The sequence below is a fragment of the Oenanthe melanoleuca genome, linkage group LGE22 (assembly GCF_029582105.1).
Source record: "Oenanthe melanoleuca isolate GR-GAL-2019-014 linkage group LGE22, OMel1.0, whole genome shotgun sequence".
In the NCBI taxonomy this organism is placed as follows: domain Eukaryota; kingdom Metazoa; phylum Chordata; class Aves; order Passeriformes; family Muscicapidae; genus Oenanthe; species Oenanthe melanoleuca.
This window is the reverse complement of record NC_079363.1, coordinates 1,778,909-1,795,017: the sequence shown is the minus strand read 5'-3', so window position 1 is coordinate 1,795,017 and position 16,109 is coordinate 1,778,909. Positions and strand designations below refer to the sequence as shown.

General features: G+C 62.2%; 2 protein-coding genes across 2 annotated transcripts in view; one reads left to right on the top strand and one right to left on the bottom strand.

The window, feature by feature from the left end:
• Positions 1 to 156: 156 nt before the first annotated feature.
• Positions 157 to 4,729, bottom strand: COQ10A (coenzyme Q10A). Its single transcript, XM_056515022.1, has 5 exons — positions 4,596 to 4,729; positions 3,044 to 3,190; positions 1,762 to 1,954; positions 1,160 to 1,261; positions 157 to 1,076 (listed from the first exon to the last, which is right to left on the bottom strand). Exons 1-5 carry the CDS (start codon positions 4,673 to 4,675, stop codon positions 909 to 911), a joined length of 690 nt encoding a protein of 229 aa, XP_056370997.1. The 5' UTR covers positions 4,676 to 4,729; the 3' UTR covers positions 157 to 908.
• A 1,323-nt stretch (positions 4,730 to 6,052) lies between these two features.
• Positions 6,053 to 16,109, top strand: part of ANKRD52 (ankyrin repeat domain 52) — a 36,265-nt gene continuing 26,208 nt past the window's right edge. The window contains exons 1-7 of the mRNA XM_056514952.1: positions 6,053 to 6,161; positions 9,077 to 9,160; positions 10,423 to 10,501; positions 11,153 to 11,223; positions 12,835 to 13,035; positions 13,749 to 13,836; positions 15,501 to 15,643. Of these exons, the coding sequence (XP_056370927.1) occupies positions 6,135 to 6,161; positions 9,077 to 9,160; positions 10,423 to 10,501; positions 11,153 to 11,223; positions 12,835 to 13,035; positions 13,749 to 13,836; positions 15,501 to 15,643 (693 nt within the window). The 5' untranslated portion in view covers positions 6,053 to 6,134. The remainder of the gene's footprint in view (positions 6,162 to 9,076; positions 9,161 to 10,422; positions 10,502 to 11,152; positions 11,224 to 12,834; positions 13,036 to 13,748; positions 13,837 to 15,500; positions 15,644 to 16,109) is intronic.

Sequence of the window (16,109 nt, the reverse complement as noted above, 5' to 3'; positions counted from 1 at the left end):
AGGAAGGGGGGGGTCAGGGCGTGGTGCCCCCACCGCACCTGGGTGTCCCTCAGTGGTGGTGGCACAACCAGCTTTGGGTTTGGGGGGTCCCAACATGCAGCCCCCCCCCCAAAATCCCCCCTGCTGTGGCTGAATGAGGACCAGGAGGCTGCTGACCCTTGGAAAATGCTCTTTATTGGCCTGTCAAAGCCCTTCCTTCTGGGGCAGCACGGCCAGGGCAGCTCGGGGGGGGCTCCGGGAGCCCCTCACCCCCCCGGGGAGGGGGGAACCGAGACCCTTCCCATCCCCCTGGCACAGGTGAGGAACCGCGAGCGGGGCCGGGGGGGCCGCTGGGGGGTGGGGTCGGGACCGTGGGGGTCCCTGCAGAGGGTGCTGGGGGTGGGGGCGGCAGGGGGGGGCAGCGGGAGCCGCCCCCTCCCCACCCTGTGCGTGTGGCTTGTGCAAAGTGTGCGACATCGGGGGCGGGGTGGGCTCCTCCCTGCGCCGGCTCCTTCCCTTTTGTTCTGGAAGAGCTGGGGAGGAACTGGGAGGGGTCCCAGCAGCTTCCCCCACCCCAAATTCCCCCGTTCTCCCGAAGCACGGCGGGGCCCAGGCACCAGAGCTGCCCCCACCGGGGCCCTCCGGCCTGGCTGAGGAGTTTAAAAAAAAAAAGAACAAAAAAACAAAAGGGTTAAAAAAAAAAAAAAAAAAAGGAACAAGATGAAACTCAACCAAAAAAAAAAAAAAAACCAAAAAAACAAAAAACCACTAAAACAAAACTTAAAACCCCAAATCAGCTACAAATCCAGGGGAGTCCAGCGCCCGGGGGACGCAGCTCCTCACGGCGTTGAGGCAACAGCAGCGGAAACGCACTTGAATAAATATTTTGGGGGGTGGGCACAGTCCGGGGGGGCCCGGGCCGGCCACCCTCACGTCTGGTGCACCTCGTGGAACATCAGCTCCCGGGGGATGCGCGTCTCGGGCCCGAAGTTCTTGGCGGCGCGGCGCTCGAAGGCGGCCACCATCTGCTTGACCACCTCGTCGAAGAACATGGTGGCCAGCTGGGAGTGCAGCAGGGAGCGGAACTCGAAGGAGATCTGAGGAGGAGGAGGAGAGCAGGTGAGGCCCGGCAGGTGAGCCCCGCCCTCCCGCGGGGGTGGGGCCCGGGGCGGGGTCGTACCGAGAAATCCACGGTGCTGGTGCGGGGGTAGCCGGGGATGCCGGGGCTGAAGCGCCAGTTGGTCTCCAGGTGGTTGAAGAGGCGCCCGTCGGTGCAGACGGCCTGGGGAGGGGAAAAGCAGAGTCAGGGGGGCTCTGGAGCCATCAGAGAATTCTGGAAAACCCTCCTGGATCCAATCCAAGCTGCGATCCCCAGAGTGCCACATCAGGGCTTAGGAGCCATCACAGAATCCTGGAAAACACCCCCTGGATCCAGTCCAAGCCACATCCAGTCCTTCCCTGGACACCTCCAGGGGCGGGGGCTCCAAACCTCCCTGAGCAGTTCCAAATCCTGAGTGCCACCAAATCCAATCCCTGAGAGCCCTTTCCATGGAAAAATCCCTCCTGGTGTCCATCCTGAATCTCTGCTGGAGGAATTTGGGGCCATTCCTCTCATCCTGTCTCTCTCTGTCCCCACCCGGCTCCGCTCTCCCTCAGGGAGTTGTGGGATGAAAAGATCCCTCCTGAGCCTCCTTTTCTCCAGGCTGAGCCCCTTCCCAGCTCCCTCAGGGCTTCTCCAGACCCTTCCCCAGCTCTGGCCCCACACCTGAGGTCCCTGCTCACCTTGACGAGGTGTGGCTGCACCAGGGTGACGATGGAGGTGTAGCGCTCCAGCACGGGAGGGAACCCCACCTCCAGCTGGGCCTTGACGTGGCCGGCGCGCCGCGACACCACCACCGACTTCTTGCACCAGGGCACGAAGTTCTTGTAGTCCTCCACGTTGGCCACCACGTCGTACATCTCCTGCATGGAGTACCTGGGGACGCAGACGGGGTTGGGGTTGGGATTGGGGCTGGGGTCAGGATTGGGGTCAGGGGCAAGGTTGGAGCTGGGGCTGGAACTGTGCTTAAAGTCAGGGTTGGAGCCAAGGCTGGGGTTGAACAGGTGTAGGGGCTGGAGCTGGAGCTGGTTTTGGGGCTGGGACTGGGGCCAGTGCCAAGGTTGGGGCTGGGGTTGGAATTGGGTTTAAGATCAAGGTTGGAACTGAGTTAAGGCCAAGGTTGGGGCTGGGATTGGAGTTGGGTTTGGAGCTGGGGTCAAGGTCAGGGTCAGGGCTGGGGCTGGGCTTGGAGCTGGGCCTGGGGCTGGGGTTGGAGCTGGGCTTGGAGTCGGGTCAGGGTCAGGGCTGGGGTTGGGATCGGAGCTGGGGCTGGGTCAGGGCTGGGGCTGGGGCTGGAGCTCGGCCTGAGTCGGAGTCAGGCTCAGGCTCAGGCTCAGGCTGGGGTTGGAGCTGGGGTTGGAGCTGGGTTTGGAGCTGGGATCAGGCTCAGGCTGGGCTCAGGCTCAGACTCAGGCTCAAGCTGGGCTCAGGCTCAGGCTGAGATTGGGGTTGGGTTTGGAGCTAGGATCAGGCTCAGGCTGGGGCTCAGGCTGAGACTGGGGTTGGGTTTGGAGCTAGGATCAGGCTCAGGCTGGGGCTCAGGCTGGGGCTCAGGCTCAGGCTGAGATTGGGGTTGGGTTTGGAGCTAGGATCAGGCTCAGGCTGGGGCTCAGGTTCAGGCTCAGGCCCAGGCTGGGGCTCAGGCTCAGGCTGGGGCTCAGGCTCAGGCTCAGGCTCAGGCTCAGGCTCAGGCTGGGGCTCAGGCTCAGGCTCAGGCCCAGGCTGGGGCTCAAGCTCAGGCTCAGGCTGGGGCTCAGGCTGAGATTGGGGTTGGGTTTGGAGCTAGGCTCAGGCCCAGGCTGGGGCTCAGGCTCAGGCTCAGGCTCAGGCTGGGGCTCAGGCTGAGACTGGGGTTGGGTTTGGAGCTAGGATCAGGCCCAGGCTGGGGCTCAGGCCCAGGCTCAGGCTCAGGCTCAGGCTCAGGCTGGCGCTCAGGCCCGCGCTGGGGCTGCCGCCACCACGCACCCGATGATGCGGCGCTCCGAGTACTCCTTGCGCTTGTTGCTGAGGTTCAGGAAGCCGCGGCTCGGCTGCGCTCGGGGCTCCAGCGGCGCCGGCACCGGCACCGGCCGGCCCGGCCGCGGCAGCCGCAGCCCGCACAGCGCCGTGTGCCTGGAACGGGCGGCACCGGGGGAGCGGTCAGCAGCAGCACCGGGGGACAGGAGCCCTTCCCGGGGGACAGGAGCCCTTCCCGGGGGACAGGAGCCACTCCCGGGGGACAGGAGCCACTCCCGGGGACAGGAGCCCCTCCCGGGGGACAGGAGCCACTCCCGAGGGACAGGAGCCCCTCCCGGGGGACAGGAGCCACTCCCGGGGACAGGAGCCCTTCCCGGGGACAGGAGCCACTCCCGGGGGACAGGAGCCCTTCCTGGGGGACAGGAGCCACTCCCGAGGGACAGGAGCCACTCCCGAGGGACAGGAGCCCTTCCCGGGGGACAAGAGCCCTTCCCGGGGGACAGGAGCCCTTCCTGGGGGACAGGAGCCACTCCCGAGGGACAGGAGCCACTCCCGAGGGACAGGAGCCCTTCCCAGGGGACAGGAGCCCTTCCCGAGGGACAGGAGCCCTTCCCAGGGGACAGGAGCCCTTCCCGAGGGACAGGAGCCCCTCCAGACCATCCCCAACCCCTCCAGACCACCCAAATCCCATTCCCACCCAGCCTGGGTCCCTTCCTGATCAACTCAGGTCCCTTCCAGTCCTTCCCTGGTCCTTTCTAACTGGCCCAGCTCCCTTCCCAACCAATCCAGGTCCCTTCCAGACCGGTCTGAGTCCCTCCAGACCAGCTCAAGACCCTTCCCAACCAATCCAGGTCCTTTCCTGACCAGCTCAGGCTCTTTCCTGACTTGTCCAAACCCCTTTCTGAACTTCCAGATCCCACCCAGACTTTCCCAAGCCCCTTCCACACAGGCCTGGGTCCCTTCCTGGGCCCTCCATGTCCCTTTCCCGGCCCTGAATCCCCCCGGAGGCTCCGGGCTGATGCCAGGGCTGCTGCTGGCAGGAGGAGGAGGAGGAGGAAGGCCGGGAAACCCGACCTTGGGGACACCTAATCCCGGCGGGAACAACTGCCCGGTGCCCCCCGGGCCCCCCCGGCCCCGCGCCACCCCCGGTGTCGCTCCAGAGGGGACAAAGGGGAGGGGACACCATTGTCACCCCGGAGTCACCGGGGGCGGTCGGTCCCGTGTCCCCGTCCCCGAGCTGAGGTCGCTCCGTGGGGACACAGCCGGGTGGCCTCGGGACTGTCCGCGGGCCAGGGCTCGGTGACACCGGTGCCTCACCCCGGTCGGGTCCCGGGTCCCCCGCGGCCCCGCAGGCGGGGGCGGCACCGGCCCGGTCCCGGTGTCTGCTCCAAGGTCAGACCCTCAACAGCGAGTGTTCCCCACCCAGGGCCGTTCCACGGGAACCGGGACAGCGGCACCGCCGGGACCCCCCGGGCCCGCAGCGCCGGGACCCCCCGGGCTCCCCACGGTGCCGGTGTGACCTCCGGGCCCCGCCCGCCCGGGGGCCGCCGCCGCCGCTCACCTGCCGGGCGGGGCCGCCGCGGCCCGCAGCCGCTGCCGCGCCCCGAGCTGGAGGGCGCCGCGGAGCCGCCGGGCCGCCATCACCGGGCCGGAACCGGGACCGGGCCGGGACGCGGCGCCGCCGCCGCCGTGACCTCTCACCCCGTGACGTCACCACGTAGTCATAGCGCCCGGTACGTCAAGGGGCGGGGCGGGGCTACGCCCCCCGAGCGAGGAACGATGGGAGTTGTAGTCGGAGGGAGCGCGGGGTGCGATGGGAAATGTAGTCCGGGCCGGGGCTGCGGCTGCCGAGGGACCGGGATCCAACCGGGACCGCCCCGCCCGGAGCTGCCGGGGGTGGGCTCAGGCCCAGGGGGCGTTCGGCTCCGCCTCCCACGTGTGCCCGCGCTCCGTCGGTCTGGAGAGGGACGGGGAGCCCCCGGTGCCGTGTCCCGGTACCGGCCCCGCTCCGAACTTGAGCAGAGGAACCGAGAGACCGGGAATTCACCGTGGCTGCGGGAACTGTGTGGCTCAGCGCTGCCCAGTATAGCCCAGTACAGCCCAGGGTCTCCCAGTGTCTCCCAGTACAGCCCAGTGCCAACCAGTCCCACCCAGCACAGCCCAGTCCAGTCCCACCCAGCACAACCCAGTTCATCCCATCACGATCCAGTTCAGCCGACACAACGCAGGGAAATCACCAGTTCCCAGCCCGAACACAATTCCAGCCCAGCACCGCTCGGAGCCGGCGCTGCAGCCGGGCCCGGGATCCCCCCGAGCCCCGGGACCCCCGCCCGGATATCACGGGATGGGTTCGGATCGGGGCAGCCACTGCTCAGGGACCCCCGGGACCACCTGGGGATGGGATTCCCACCGGACAGACCCCACTGAGAAGGATGGAAGTGGCACATGGGTGACCCCAAGACCCTCTCCCATCACCCCAACACCCTTCGGGCTGGGGACGCTGCTGCCCCGCGACCCCCCGGGACCTTCCCATCAGACAGACCCCACAGAGGGGATGGAAGCAGCACATGGGTGACCCCAGGACTCTGTCCCACCACCCCACCACTCTTCGGGCTGGGCGAGCCGCTGCCCCGGGAACCCCTGGGACCCCCAGGACCACCTGGGGATGGGATTCCCATCAGACAGACCCCAGAGATGGGATGGAAGCAGCACATGGGTGACCCCCGGGACCCTCTCCCATCACGCCACCACCTTTCAGCTGGGCGAGCCGCTGCCCCGGGACCCCCCGTGATCACCGCCAGCCGCTCGCGGCTGTGATTCCCACCGGGAATGAATCAGAGCAGCGACCCCCGGGACCCTCTCCCATCACCCCGCCGCCCCCGGGGTCACCATTCCCGGTGCCCCCGCCCCGCCGGGGCGATGCCGCTGCCCGCGGGCCGCCCCCCGCCGCCGCCGCCGCTGCCGTTCCCCCGTCGCTGGCGGCGCTCGGGGCCGGTGGGCGGCGCATCCCCGGCGCTCCATCCCCGCCCCGCAGCCGCCCGAGCGGAGCCGCCGCGGCCGGACCCGATGCCGGCAGCTGGGCGCTGAGGGCGGCCCCGACATGGGGGTTCTCAGCATCACGGACCAGGTACGGCCGCCGCCCCGTCCTTCCCCCTGCGCTGCTCCCGCCCGCCGCCGCCGCCGCGCCGCGCCCGGGCAGCGCCGCTACGGCAGCGCGGGGATGTGCGGCCTAGCGCCGCTCCGCCACCGGGCCCGGCCCGGCGCCGCCCCAGGCCGCGGGCCCCGCTCTGCCGAGCCCTCCCTGCCCGGCCCGGCCCCGCCGCTGCTCCGGTACGGGCGGGGGTCGCTGCTGGCACCGGCTCTGCCCGTGCCCGCCGGGCCCAGCGCGGCCGGGACGGGCCGGGCCGGGAACGGGAGAGCGCCTGAACCGGGAACGGGAGAGTGCCGGGGATGGGAGCGCCTGGACCGGGAACGGGAGAGTGCTGGGGATGAGACCCCCGAACCGGGAATGGGAGAGTGCCGGGGATGAGACCCTCGGGAGGGACACCCCGAACCGGGAACGGGAGAGCCCTGGGGATGGGACCTTCGAACCGGGAACGGGAGAGTGCTGGGAATGGGATCCCCGAACCGGGAACGGCGGAGCCCCTCGGGGATGGGACCCCCAAACCGGGAACGGGAGAGCCCCGAGGATTGGACCCTCGGGAGGGACCCCTGAACCGGGACCCCTGAGCCGGGAACGTGAATCATCAAAGGGGGATCGTGCCCCGGGAGAGCCCCGGGAATGGGACCCCCAAACCGGGATCGGCGGTGCCCCCGGGATGGGACAGCTGGGTCGGGAACGGGAGAAGCCCGGGAGTGGCAGAATCCCGGGAACGGGACCCCGGGCCGTGGGGACGAGACCCTCGGGAGGAACCGCGGAGCATCGAGGGGGGATCCCGGTCCTGGGACCCGCCGGGCTGGGAGCGACCCCGGGATGGGACACCGGGATCGGGAGAACTCCGGGAATGGGACACCGGGATCGGGAACGGGGGAGACCCCGGGGATGAGACCCCCCAGTGCGGGATTGGGAGATCAGATCCCGTTGGGACACCTGGATCCGGGAGCAGGAGAACCCCGGGAATGGGAGAACGCCGGGAATGGATCCCCCGGGCCTGGAACGGGAGAATCCCGGGGATGGGACACCTGGATCGGGAAGGACAGAACCCGCAGGGATGGGTTATCCCGGTCCAGGAACGGGAGAGCCCTGCCTGGGGTTGGGCCGGGAGCAGAACTCCGGGAATGACAAAACCTTGGGATTGGGAGAAACCCGGGATTGAGAGAACCCTGGGAATGGGGGAACCCCGGGAATGGGGGAACCCCGGGATTGAGAGAACCCTGGGAATGGGGGAACCCCGGGATTGAGAGAACCCTGGAAACAAGAGAATCCCGAGGTTGGGACGACCCCAGGACTGAGAGAACCCCGAGTTTGGGACGACCCCGGGAATGGGAGAACGTGGGAATAGCAGAACCCTGGGAATGGCAAAATCCTGGGAATGGGAGAACCCCAAAATTGAGACCTCCTGGATCAGGGAATTTGGATCAAGGGGGGACCCCCCCGAGGACAGGACCTGCCCCTGCTGTGCTCCCTTCTGCCCCCCCAGCAGGTGCTGGGTTTTGGGGGTACCCCTGGGGTGCAGGGCGGCCCCAGAGAGGTTTTGGGGACACTGTGGGGTGCAGGGTGTTCTCATGGAGTTTTTGGGACAGCAGGATGTCCCCACTGAGTTTTGGGGGTACCCCTGGGGTGCAGGGTGTCCCTGCTGGGTTTTGGGGACCCTGCTGGTTTGCAGGGTGTTTCCATCAGTTTTTGGGACACTTCTGGAGTGCAGCGTGTTCCTGTAAAGTTTTGGGGACACTCTTGGGGTGCAGAGTATCCCTGTTATGTTTTGGGGATGCTTTTGGGGTGCAGGGTGTCACTATCGAGTTTTGGGGGTACCCTTGGGGTTCAGGGTGCCCCCATCAGGTTTTGGGGATATTCTTGGGGTGCAGGATGTCACTGTCGAGTTTTGGGGGTACCCGTGGGGTGCAGGATGTCCCTGTTATGTTTTGGGGATGCTTTTGGGGTGCAGAGTGTCCCTGTTATGTTTTATTGACTCTTCTGGGTTGCAGGGTGTCCCTGTCATGTTTTAGGGACACATTTGGGGTTCAGGGTGTCCCCATTAAGATCTGGGGGTGCTCCTGGGTTCCAGGGTATCTCTGCTATGATTTGGGGACTTTTTTGGGGGTGCAGGGTGTCCTCATTGGATTTTGGGGACAAGTGTGGGGTTCAGAGTGTCCCCATCAGGTTTTGGGGACACCCATCCCGTGGCTGTGCTGTCCCCAGAGCTCTGACCCCGGGGTCACCTGGGCTCACACCCCCTTTTCCCCACGGATTTTCCCCTTTTTACCCCCTGGATTTTGGGGTCAGGGGCTGCCAGAACCCCCCAACCCCACACCAAGCCCTTTTTTTTGTTTTTTTTAAACATCTCAACAAGTGATGCCTCTGCATTCCAGGGGGATGACACAGCCTTGCCCTGACCCAGGACGTGTTCCCTGATTTTGGAAGTGCCCTGATTTTGGGATGAGGCAGAGCTGGGAAGGGGTCACTGCCAGACAGAGGAAAAATAAAGATATTCGGTGGTTTTGAGCTTTAAATCCAGTCTTGGGGGGTGGGCAGAGCTTGGGGGGGTCACAGCACCCAAATCCCTCCATCCCAAAAAAACCTCAGTGGGGTTTGGCAGCGATCAGGGGGTGCTGAGCACCCCAAGAGCAGCTCTGCCTTTGATTTTTCTGCAGGAAAATGGAAATTTTAGGTCTTTGAAGAAGGAAGGGGGTTCAGGGATTGTGGCTGTGCCCAAATTTCGGGTGGCAGGAGCTGCAGAGCTCAGCCTGGGGAAACGAGGAGGATTTCCCAAAAATTCCCAGTTCTGATTATCGAGGAAAAAACAGGGAAAATGTCAGTGCTGGGTGGGAAATCAATGCCAGGGCTGGTTGGGGTGTCATTGTCACCCCTCGTGTCCCCTGCAGCCCCCTCTGGTCCAAGCCATCTTCAACCGGGATGTGGAGGAGGTTCGGTCGCTGCTCAATCAGAAGGAGAACATCAATGTGCTGGTGAGGCTCAGCAGGGGCCTGGGGCTCCCCAAATCCTCCCTGAGCCTCCTCAGGGCTCCCCAAATCCTCCCTGAGCCTCCTCAGGGCTCCCCAAATCCTCCCTGAGCCTCCTCAGGGCTCCCCAAATCCATCCTGTGCCTCCTCAGGGTTCCCCAAAATCCACCCTGAGCCTCCTCAGTGTTCCCCAAAATCCATCCTGTGCCTCTCTAAGGGATCCCCAAAATCCTCCCTGTGCCTCTCTAAGGGCTCCCCAAAATCCATCCTGTGCCTCCTCAGGGTTCCCCAAAATCCATCCTGTGCCTCCTCAGGGTTCCCCAAAATCCTCCCTGTGCCTCCTCAGGGCTCCCCAAAATCCTCCCTGAGCCTCCTCAGGGCTCCCAAAATCCATCCTGTGCCTCTCTAAGGGCTCCCAAAATCCATCCTGTGCCTCTCTAAGGGATCCCCAAATCCTCCTCATCCCCACCCCTCACTTTTTGCTTCCAAAATTGTTTTTATTCTTCCGTGGGTGCTCCCCAAATCCTTTCCATCCCTCACTTAGTGCTCCCCAAAATCCTTCTCAGTTCCATCCCTCACCCAGGGCTCCCCAAATCATTCCTGTCCCTCCTCAGGGTTCCCCAAATCCTTCCCACCCCCATCCCCATCTCTCTCTTGGTGTTTCCTTTTCCAGCCTTTCCCAACCCTCTCCCAGACTTTTCCTTCCCTTTCCCAACCTTTCCAAGCCTTTCCCAACCCTTTTCCAGCCTTTCCTTGTCCTCTCCCATCCTTTTTCCCATCCTTTTTCCCATCCTTTTTCCCATCCTTTTTCCCATCCTTTTTCCCATCCTTTTTCCCATCTTTTTCCCCATCCTTTTCCCCAGCCTTTTCTTTTCCCCAGCCTTTTCTTTTCCCCAGCCTTTTCTTTTCCCCAGCCTTTTCCCATCCTTTTTCCCATCCTTTTTCCCATCCTTTTTCCCATCCTTTTTCCCATCTTTTTCCCATCCTTTTCCCATCCTTTTCCCATCCTTTTTCCCATCCTTTTTCCCATCCTTTTTCCCATCCTTTTTCCCATCCTTTTCCCATCCTTTTCCCATCCTTTTCCCATCCTTTTTCCCATCCTTTTTCCCATCCTTTTCCCCAGCCTTTTCTTTTCCCCATCCTTTTCTTTTTCCCATCCTTTTTCCCATCCTTTTTCCCATCCTTTTTCCCCATCCTTTCCCCATCCTTTTCCCATCCTTTTCCCAGCCTCTCCCAGCTCAGGGCTGGATTCTCCCTCTCCCCTGCAGGACCAAGAACGCCGGACCCCGCTCCATGCTGCTGCCTACATCGGAGATGTTGCAATCCTTGAGCTGCTCATCCTGTCAGGTGAGCCCCAGGGGGACCCCCCTGATCCCCCCTGAGCTTTTGGGGTGCACAGGGGGGGTTAGGGAATGGTTCCATCATCCTGAGAGGTTTCCACACCCTGGAATTGAGGTGGAGACAGATGGAGGAGGGGGATGCTCAGAGGAGATCCTGGAGAAAATCCCCTAAAATCCAGGAGGGTTTTGCTCAGTTTTGGGTTGTGTTTGAATTTGGAGTGTTCTCATCTGCTCCTCACCCTCTGGAGCTTCAGGGAGCCCTGGGAGGGAGAAACTCCAGAAACTCCCTCATTAAACAAGATTTGGGATGTTCAGATCCCCAGACAGGGGATATTCTCTGTCTCATGCTGGGTCCTTTTTATCCCTCAGCCAGGTCTCCCCAAATCCTGCTAATTCCCAAATCCTTCCCATTTCTCACCCAGAGCTTTCCAAAATCCTTCTTACCCCTCACCTGGTGCTCCCCAAATCCTTTTTGTCCCTCACCTGGTGCTCACCAAATCCTTTCCCATCCCTTGCTTGGTGCTCCCCAAGTCTTTCCAATCCTTCAGTGCTCCCGTGCCTTTCCTTCAGGGTTCAGGGTTCTGGGCAGCAGGGAGAGGCAGCTGGGGGGGTTTTTGGGGTGCTGGGACCCCCCCTTAAGCCCCTGTTGTCCCCCCAGGTGCTAATGTGAACGCGAAGGACACGGTGTGGCTCACGCCGCTGCACCGCGCCGCAGCCTCTCGCCATGAGGTGGGTGCTCAGGGAGAGGCATCCCTGGGGAAAAAAAGGGAATTTCTCCTCCTCCTTGGATTTTGGGGAATGTAAAGTTCTAGAGAAAGCTGGGAAAAAAATCCTCATTGGTTGCCTTCCCTCAATCCCCCAGGGATTTCTGAATTTTCTCCTCCCCGACTTCATCCCTTCTCCAGGGGTGTGTTCCAGGTGTTTCTCTCCTGGAGGGATTTTGGGGATCCCATCCTGTCCTTCAGGAGCTGATCCCAGCAGATTTCCCCTGGAAAATTTTCCTGGCCTTTGTTTTTTGTGGGTTTGACTTCATTCTGCTTAACTTCATCCTGGTTTGGGCTGTGAAGGACAGAAAATTCTCACAGAACAAAGTTCTGGAGAGAGCTGGAAAAAAAATCCCTGTTTTGGAGGGGGAGGAATTGTTGGTTGGAGCAGGAGATCCAAAGCCCTGGGTGGAATTCTCCTGCTCAGGTGTTCCCCAAATCCTTCTGTGTGAACTCCTCTTCCCAAAAGAAGCTTTCCCTAAATGCTTCCCCTGCCTGGAACCTGCTCTGGGTTGGTTTTTTGGGATCTGGGAGTGCAGATCTGTGGGGTTGGGATCCCTGGAAGCTCTGCCCCGATGGCAGGAGGCCAAAGCCTGGGCAGGAGCACAGGAAATGGATGTCAGATGTAGGTCAGTGGGTCAGGTTTGTCACCCCCGGGCCCTGCTGAGTCACCAGGGATTGTTCACTCCTGGTTCTGCACGTGCTTCCTCCCCTGGCTCAGGGGTTTTCCTTCCCCCAGCCAGGATTCATGGCTGGATTGGGTGGGATGAGCCCACCTGGCTCAGGTCCCATCTGGAGCAGCCCAGGTAAGGGCTGGGGGATTCTCAGGAGGTTTGAGGGTGGAAAAGATCTGCAGGTCCAAGCTGGGACTGATCCCCTCCAGGGATGGGGACTCCAAACCTCCCAGAGCAGTTCCAAATCCTGAGAGTCCCCAGATCTAATCCCTGAGAGCCCTTTCCGTGGAAAAAATCCCTCCTGGTGTCCATCCTGAACTCTCCTGGAAGAATTTGGGGCTGTTCCTTCTCATCCTGGGAGCAGAGCCCGACTCCACCCGGCTCCGCTCTCCCCTCAGGGAGTTGTGGGGTGAAAAGATCCCTCCTGAGCCTCCTTTTCTCCAGGCTGAGCCCCTTCCCAGCTCCCTCAGGGCTTCTCCAGACCCTCCTGCTGCTGCTCCAGCCCTTCCCCAGCTCTGGCCCTGCTCCAGCCCCTCAATGTCTCTGTGGCCCTGAGAGCTCAGAACTGGAGCCAGCGCTGGAGGAGCCTCAGCAGTGCCAGCACAGGGGGACAGTCCCTGTCCTGGGGGAACAATCCCTGTCCTGGGGGAACAATCCCTGTCCTGGGGTACAATCCCTGCCCTGAGGACAGCCCAGGTGCCACCCTGGGCACACCAGGTGGGAATATCCCGTCTCCCATCTCTCACCTTGATAGAACCTCCCACCTACAAACAGCAGCTCCTTCTTTCCCTTGGAGGTGCAGAGAACACCCCACTGGAAACAGCTCTGGAATCACCGGGGGTTGGGGTCTGGGGGATTCCTGGGGGATTTTGAGCCTCTCTCTGCCCTCCCCCCCCCCACAGAAAGCCCTCCACCTGCTCCTCAAGCACTCTGCAGACGTCAATGCCCGTGACAAGCACTGGCAGACGCCGCTGCACGTGGCCGCCGCCAACCGCGCCACCAAGTGCGTGGAGGCGCTGGTGCCGCTGCTGAGCACCGTCAACGTGGCCGACCGCACCGGGCGCACGGCGCTGCACCACGCCGTGCACAGCGGCCACCTGGAGGTGGGCACGGCGCGGGGGACAGGGACAGGGGGGCAGCAGGGACAGGGGTGGCAGGGATGTTGGAGTGGGCAGCAGGAACATCGGGGTGGGCAGCAGGGACATTGAGGCAGTAGGGATAGGGGTAGCAGGGACAGGATGGGCAGTAAGGACATCAAGGTGGGCAGCAGGGACATTGAGGTGGGCAGCAGGGACACAGGGGGCAGCTGGGACATCGAGGTGGCAAGGATGTTGGGGTGGGCAGCAGGGACACGGGGGGCAGCAGGGACATTGGGGTGGGCAGGGACAGAGGGAGCAGGGATAGGGTGGGCAGCAGGGACATTGAGGTGGCAGGGATAGGGGTGGCAGGGACAGGATTGGCAGTAAGGACATTGAGGTGGTCAGCAGAGACACAGGGGGACAGGGGTGGGTAGCAGGTACATTGGGGTGGCCAGCAGGGACATTGAGGTGGCAGGGACAGGGGTGGGCAGCAGGGACATTGAGGTGGCAGGGATATTGGGGTGGGCAGCAGGGACAGGATTGGCAGTAAGGACAGGGGTGGGCAGCAGGGACATTGAGGTGGCAGGGTGGCCAGGGACAGGGGTGGCGGGACAGGATGGGCAGTAAGGACATCAGGGTAGGCAGCAGGGACATTGGGGTGGCAGGGTGGGCAGCAGGGACATCGGGGTGTCCTGGGGCATCGTGGTGGCCCCACTCACGCTGTCCCCACCCCACAGATGGTGAACCTGCTGCTCAACAAAGGTGCCAGTCCCAGCACATGTGACAAGAAGGACCGGCAGCCCCTGCACTGGGCCGCCTTCCTGGGTGGGTGTTCCCTGCAGCCTTCACCTCCCGCTCCTCCTCTTCCATGTTTCCCCATCTCCCCCGTTCCCTTCTCTCGGTGTTGTCACGACTGTTGCTGTCATGGCTGTTGTCACGGGTGTCATCACGGCTCTTGTCACAGCTGTTGTCACAGTGTTGTTGTCCTGGTGTTACTGTCCCGGTGCCACTATCCTGGCTGTATTCATGGTGCCGCTGACCCAGCTGTTGTATTCACGGTGTCCTGTCCCGCTGTCACTGTCCTGCTGTTGCATTCACGGTGTCACTGTCCCGCTGTCACTGTCCCGCTGTTGCATTCACGGTGTCACTGTCCCGCTGTTGCTGTCCCGTCTGTATTCATGGTGCCCTGTCCCGCTGTTCATTCACAGTGTCACTGTCCCGCTGTTCATTCACGGTGTCACTGTCCCGCTGTTCATTCACGGTGCCTTGTCCCGCTGTTCATTCACAGTGCCACTGTCCCGCTGTTCATTCACAGTGTCACTGTCCCGCTGTTCATTCACGGTGTCACTGTCCCGCTGTTCATTCACAGTGTCACTGTCCCACTGTTCATTCACGGTGTCACTGTCCCGCTGTTTATTCACAGTGTCCTGTCCCACTGTCACTGTCCTGCTGTTGCATTCACGGTGTCACTGTCCCGCTGTCACTGTCGCGCTGTTGTATTTACGGTGTCACAGTGTCACTGTCCCGCTGTTCATTCACAGTGTCACTGTCCTGCTGTTCATTCACGGTGTCACTGTCCCGCTGTTCATTCACGGTGTCACTGTCCCGCTGTTCATTCACAGTGTCACTGTCCCGCTGTTCATTCACGGTGTCACTGTCCCGCTGTTCATTCACAGTGTCACTGTCCTGCTGTTCATTCACGGTGTCACTGTCCCGCTGTTCATTCACGGTGTCACTGTCCCGCTGTTTGTTCACGGTGTCACTGTCCCGCTGTTCATTCACAGTGCCACTGTCCCGCTGTTCATTCATGGTGCCCTGTCCCGCTGTTCATTCACAGTGTCACTGTCCCGCTGTTCATTCACGGTGTCACTGTCCCGCTGTTCATTCACGGTGCCCTGTCCCACTGTTCATTCACCGTGTCACTGTCCCGCTGTTCGTTCACGGTGTCACTATCCCGCTGTTCGTTCATGGTGTCGCTGTCCCGCTGTTCGTTCATGGTGTCGCTGTCCCGCTGTTCAGTCACGGTGTCACTGTCCCGCTGTTCATTCACGGTGCCTTGTCCCGCTGTTCATTCACGGTGTCACTGTCCCGCTGTTCATTCACCGTGTCACTGTCCCGCTGTTTGTTCATGGTGTCACTGTCCCGCTGTTCATTCACGGTGCCCTGTCCTGCTGTTCATTCACAGTGTCACTGTCCCGCTGTTCATTCACAGTGTCACTGTCCCGCTGTTCATTCACGGTGCCCTGTCCCGCTGTTCATTCACCGTGTCACTGTCCCGCTGTTCATTCACGGTGTCACTGTCCCGCTGTTCATTCACTGTGCCCTGTCCCACTGTTCATTCACGGTGTCACTGTCCTGCTGTTCATTCACGGTGCCCTGTCCCGCTGTCACTGTCGCGCTGTTGTATTCACGGTGTCACTGTCCCGCTGTTCATTCACGGTGCCACTGTCCCGCTGTTCATTCACGGTGCCCTGTCCCGCTGTCCCCAGGTCACCTGGAGGTTCTGAAGCTGCTGCTGGCGCGCGGGGCTGACGTGCTGTGCAAGGACAGGAAGGGCTACACGCTGCTGCACACGGCGGCCGCCAGCGGCCAGATCGAGGTGGTGCGGCACCTGCTGCGCCTGGGGGTGGAGGTGAGACCATGGACCCCACAATCCCAGTGACCCCACACGCCCTACAATCCCATAGACCCCACAGATCCCATGAACCCCACAATCCCTGGGACACCACGGACCCCCATAACCCCCCAGACCCCACAGACCCCAGAACCCCATAAACTCCACAGACCCTATAAACTCCACAGACCCCATAAACTCCATGGTCCCCAGAACGCCATAGACCCCAGAACCCCATAAACTCCACACACCCCCATAGACCCCAGGACCCCATAAACTCCATAGACCCCAGAACCCCATAAACCCCAGAACCCCATAAACTTCACAGACCCCAGAACTCCACAGACCCCAGAACACCACAGACCCCACAACCCCATAAATTCCACACACCCCCATAGACCCCAGGACCCCATAAACTCCATAGACCCCAGAACCCCATAAACCCCAGAACCCCATAAACACCACAGACCCCACAGACCCCAGG

Excerpts from the sequence above, each read along its gene's own strand:
- COQ10A (XM_056515022.1), bottom strand. The coding sequence starts at position 4,675 with ATGGCGGCCCGGCGGCTCCGCGGCGCCCTCCAGCTCGGGGCGCGGCAG. Across the intron at positions 1,955-3,043 it reads TCGGAGCGCCGCATCATCGG|GTACTCCATGCAGGAGATGT; the intron begins GTGCGTGGTGGC and ends CTGCGTCCCCAG. Across the intron at positions 1,262-1,761 it reads TGCAGCCACACCTCGTCAAG|GCCGTCTGCACCGACGGGCG; the intron begins GTGAGCAGGGAC and ends TCCCCTCCCCAG.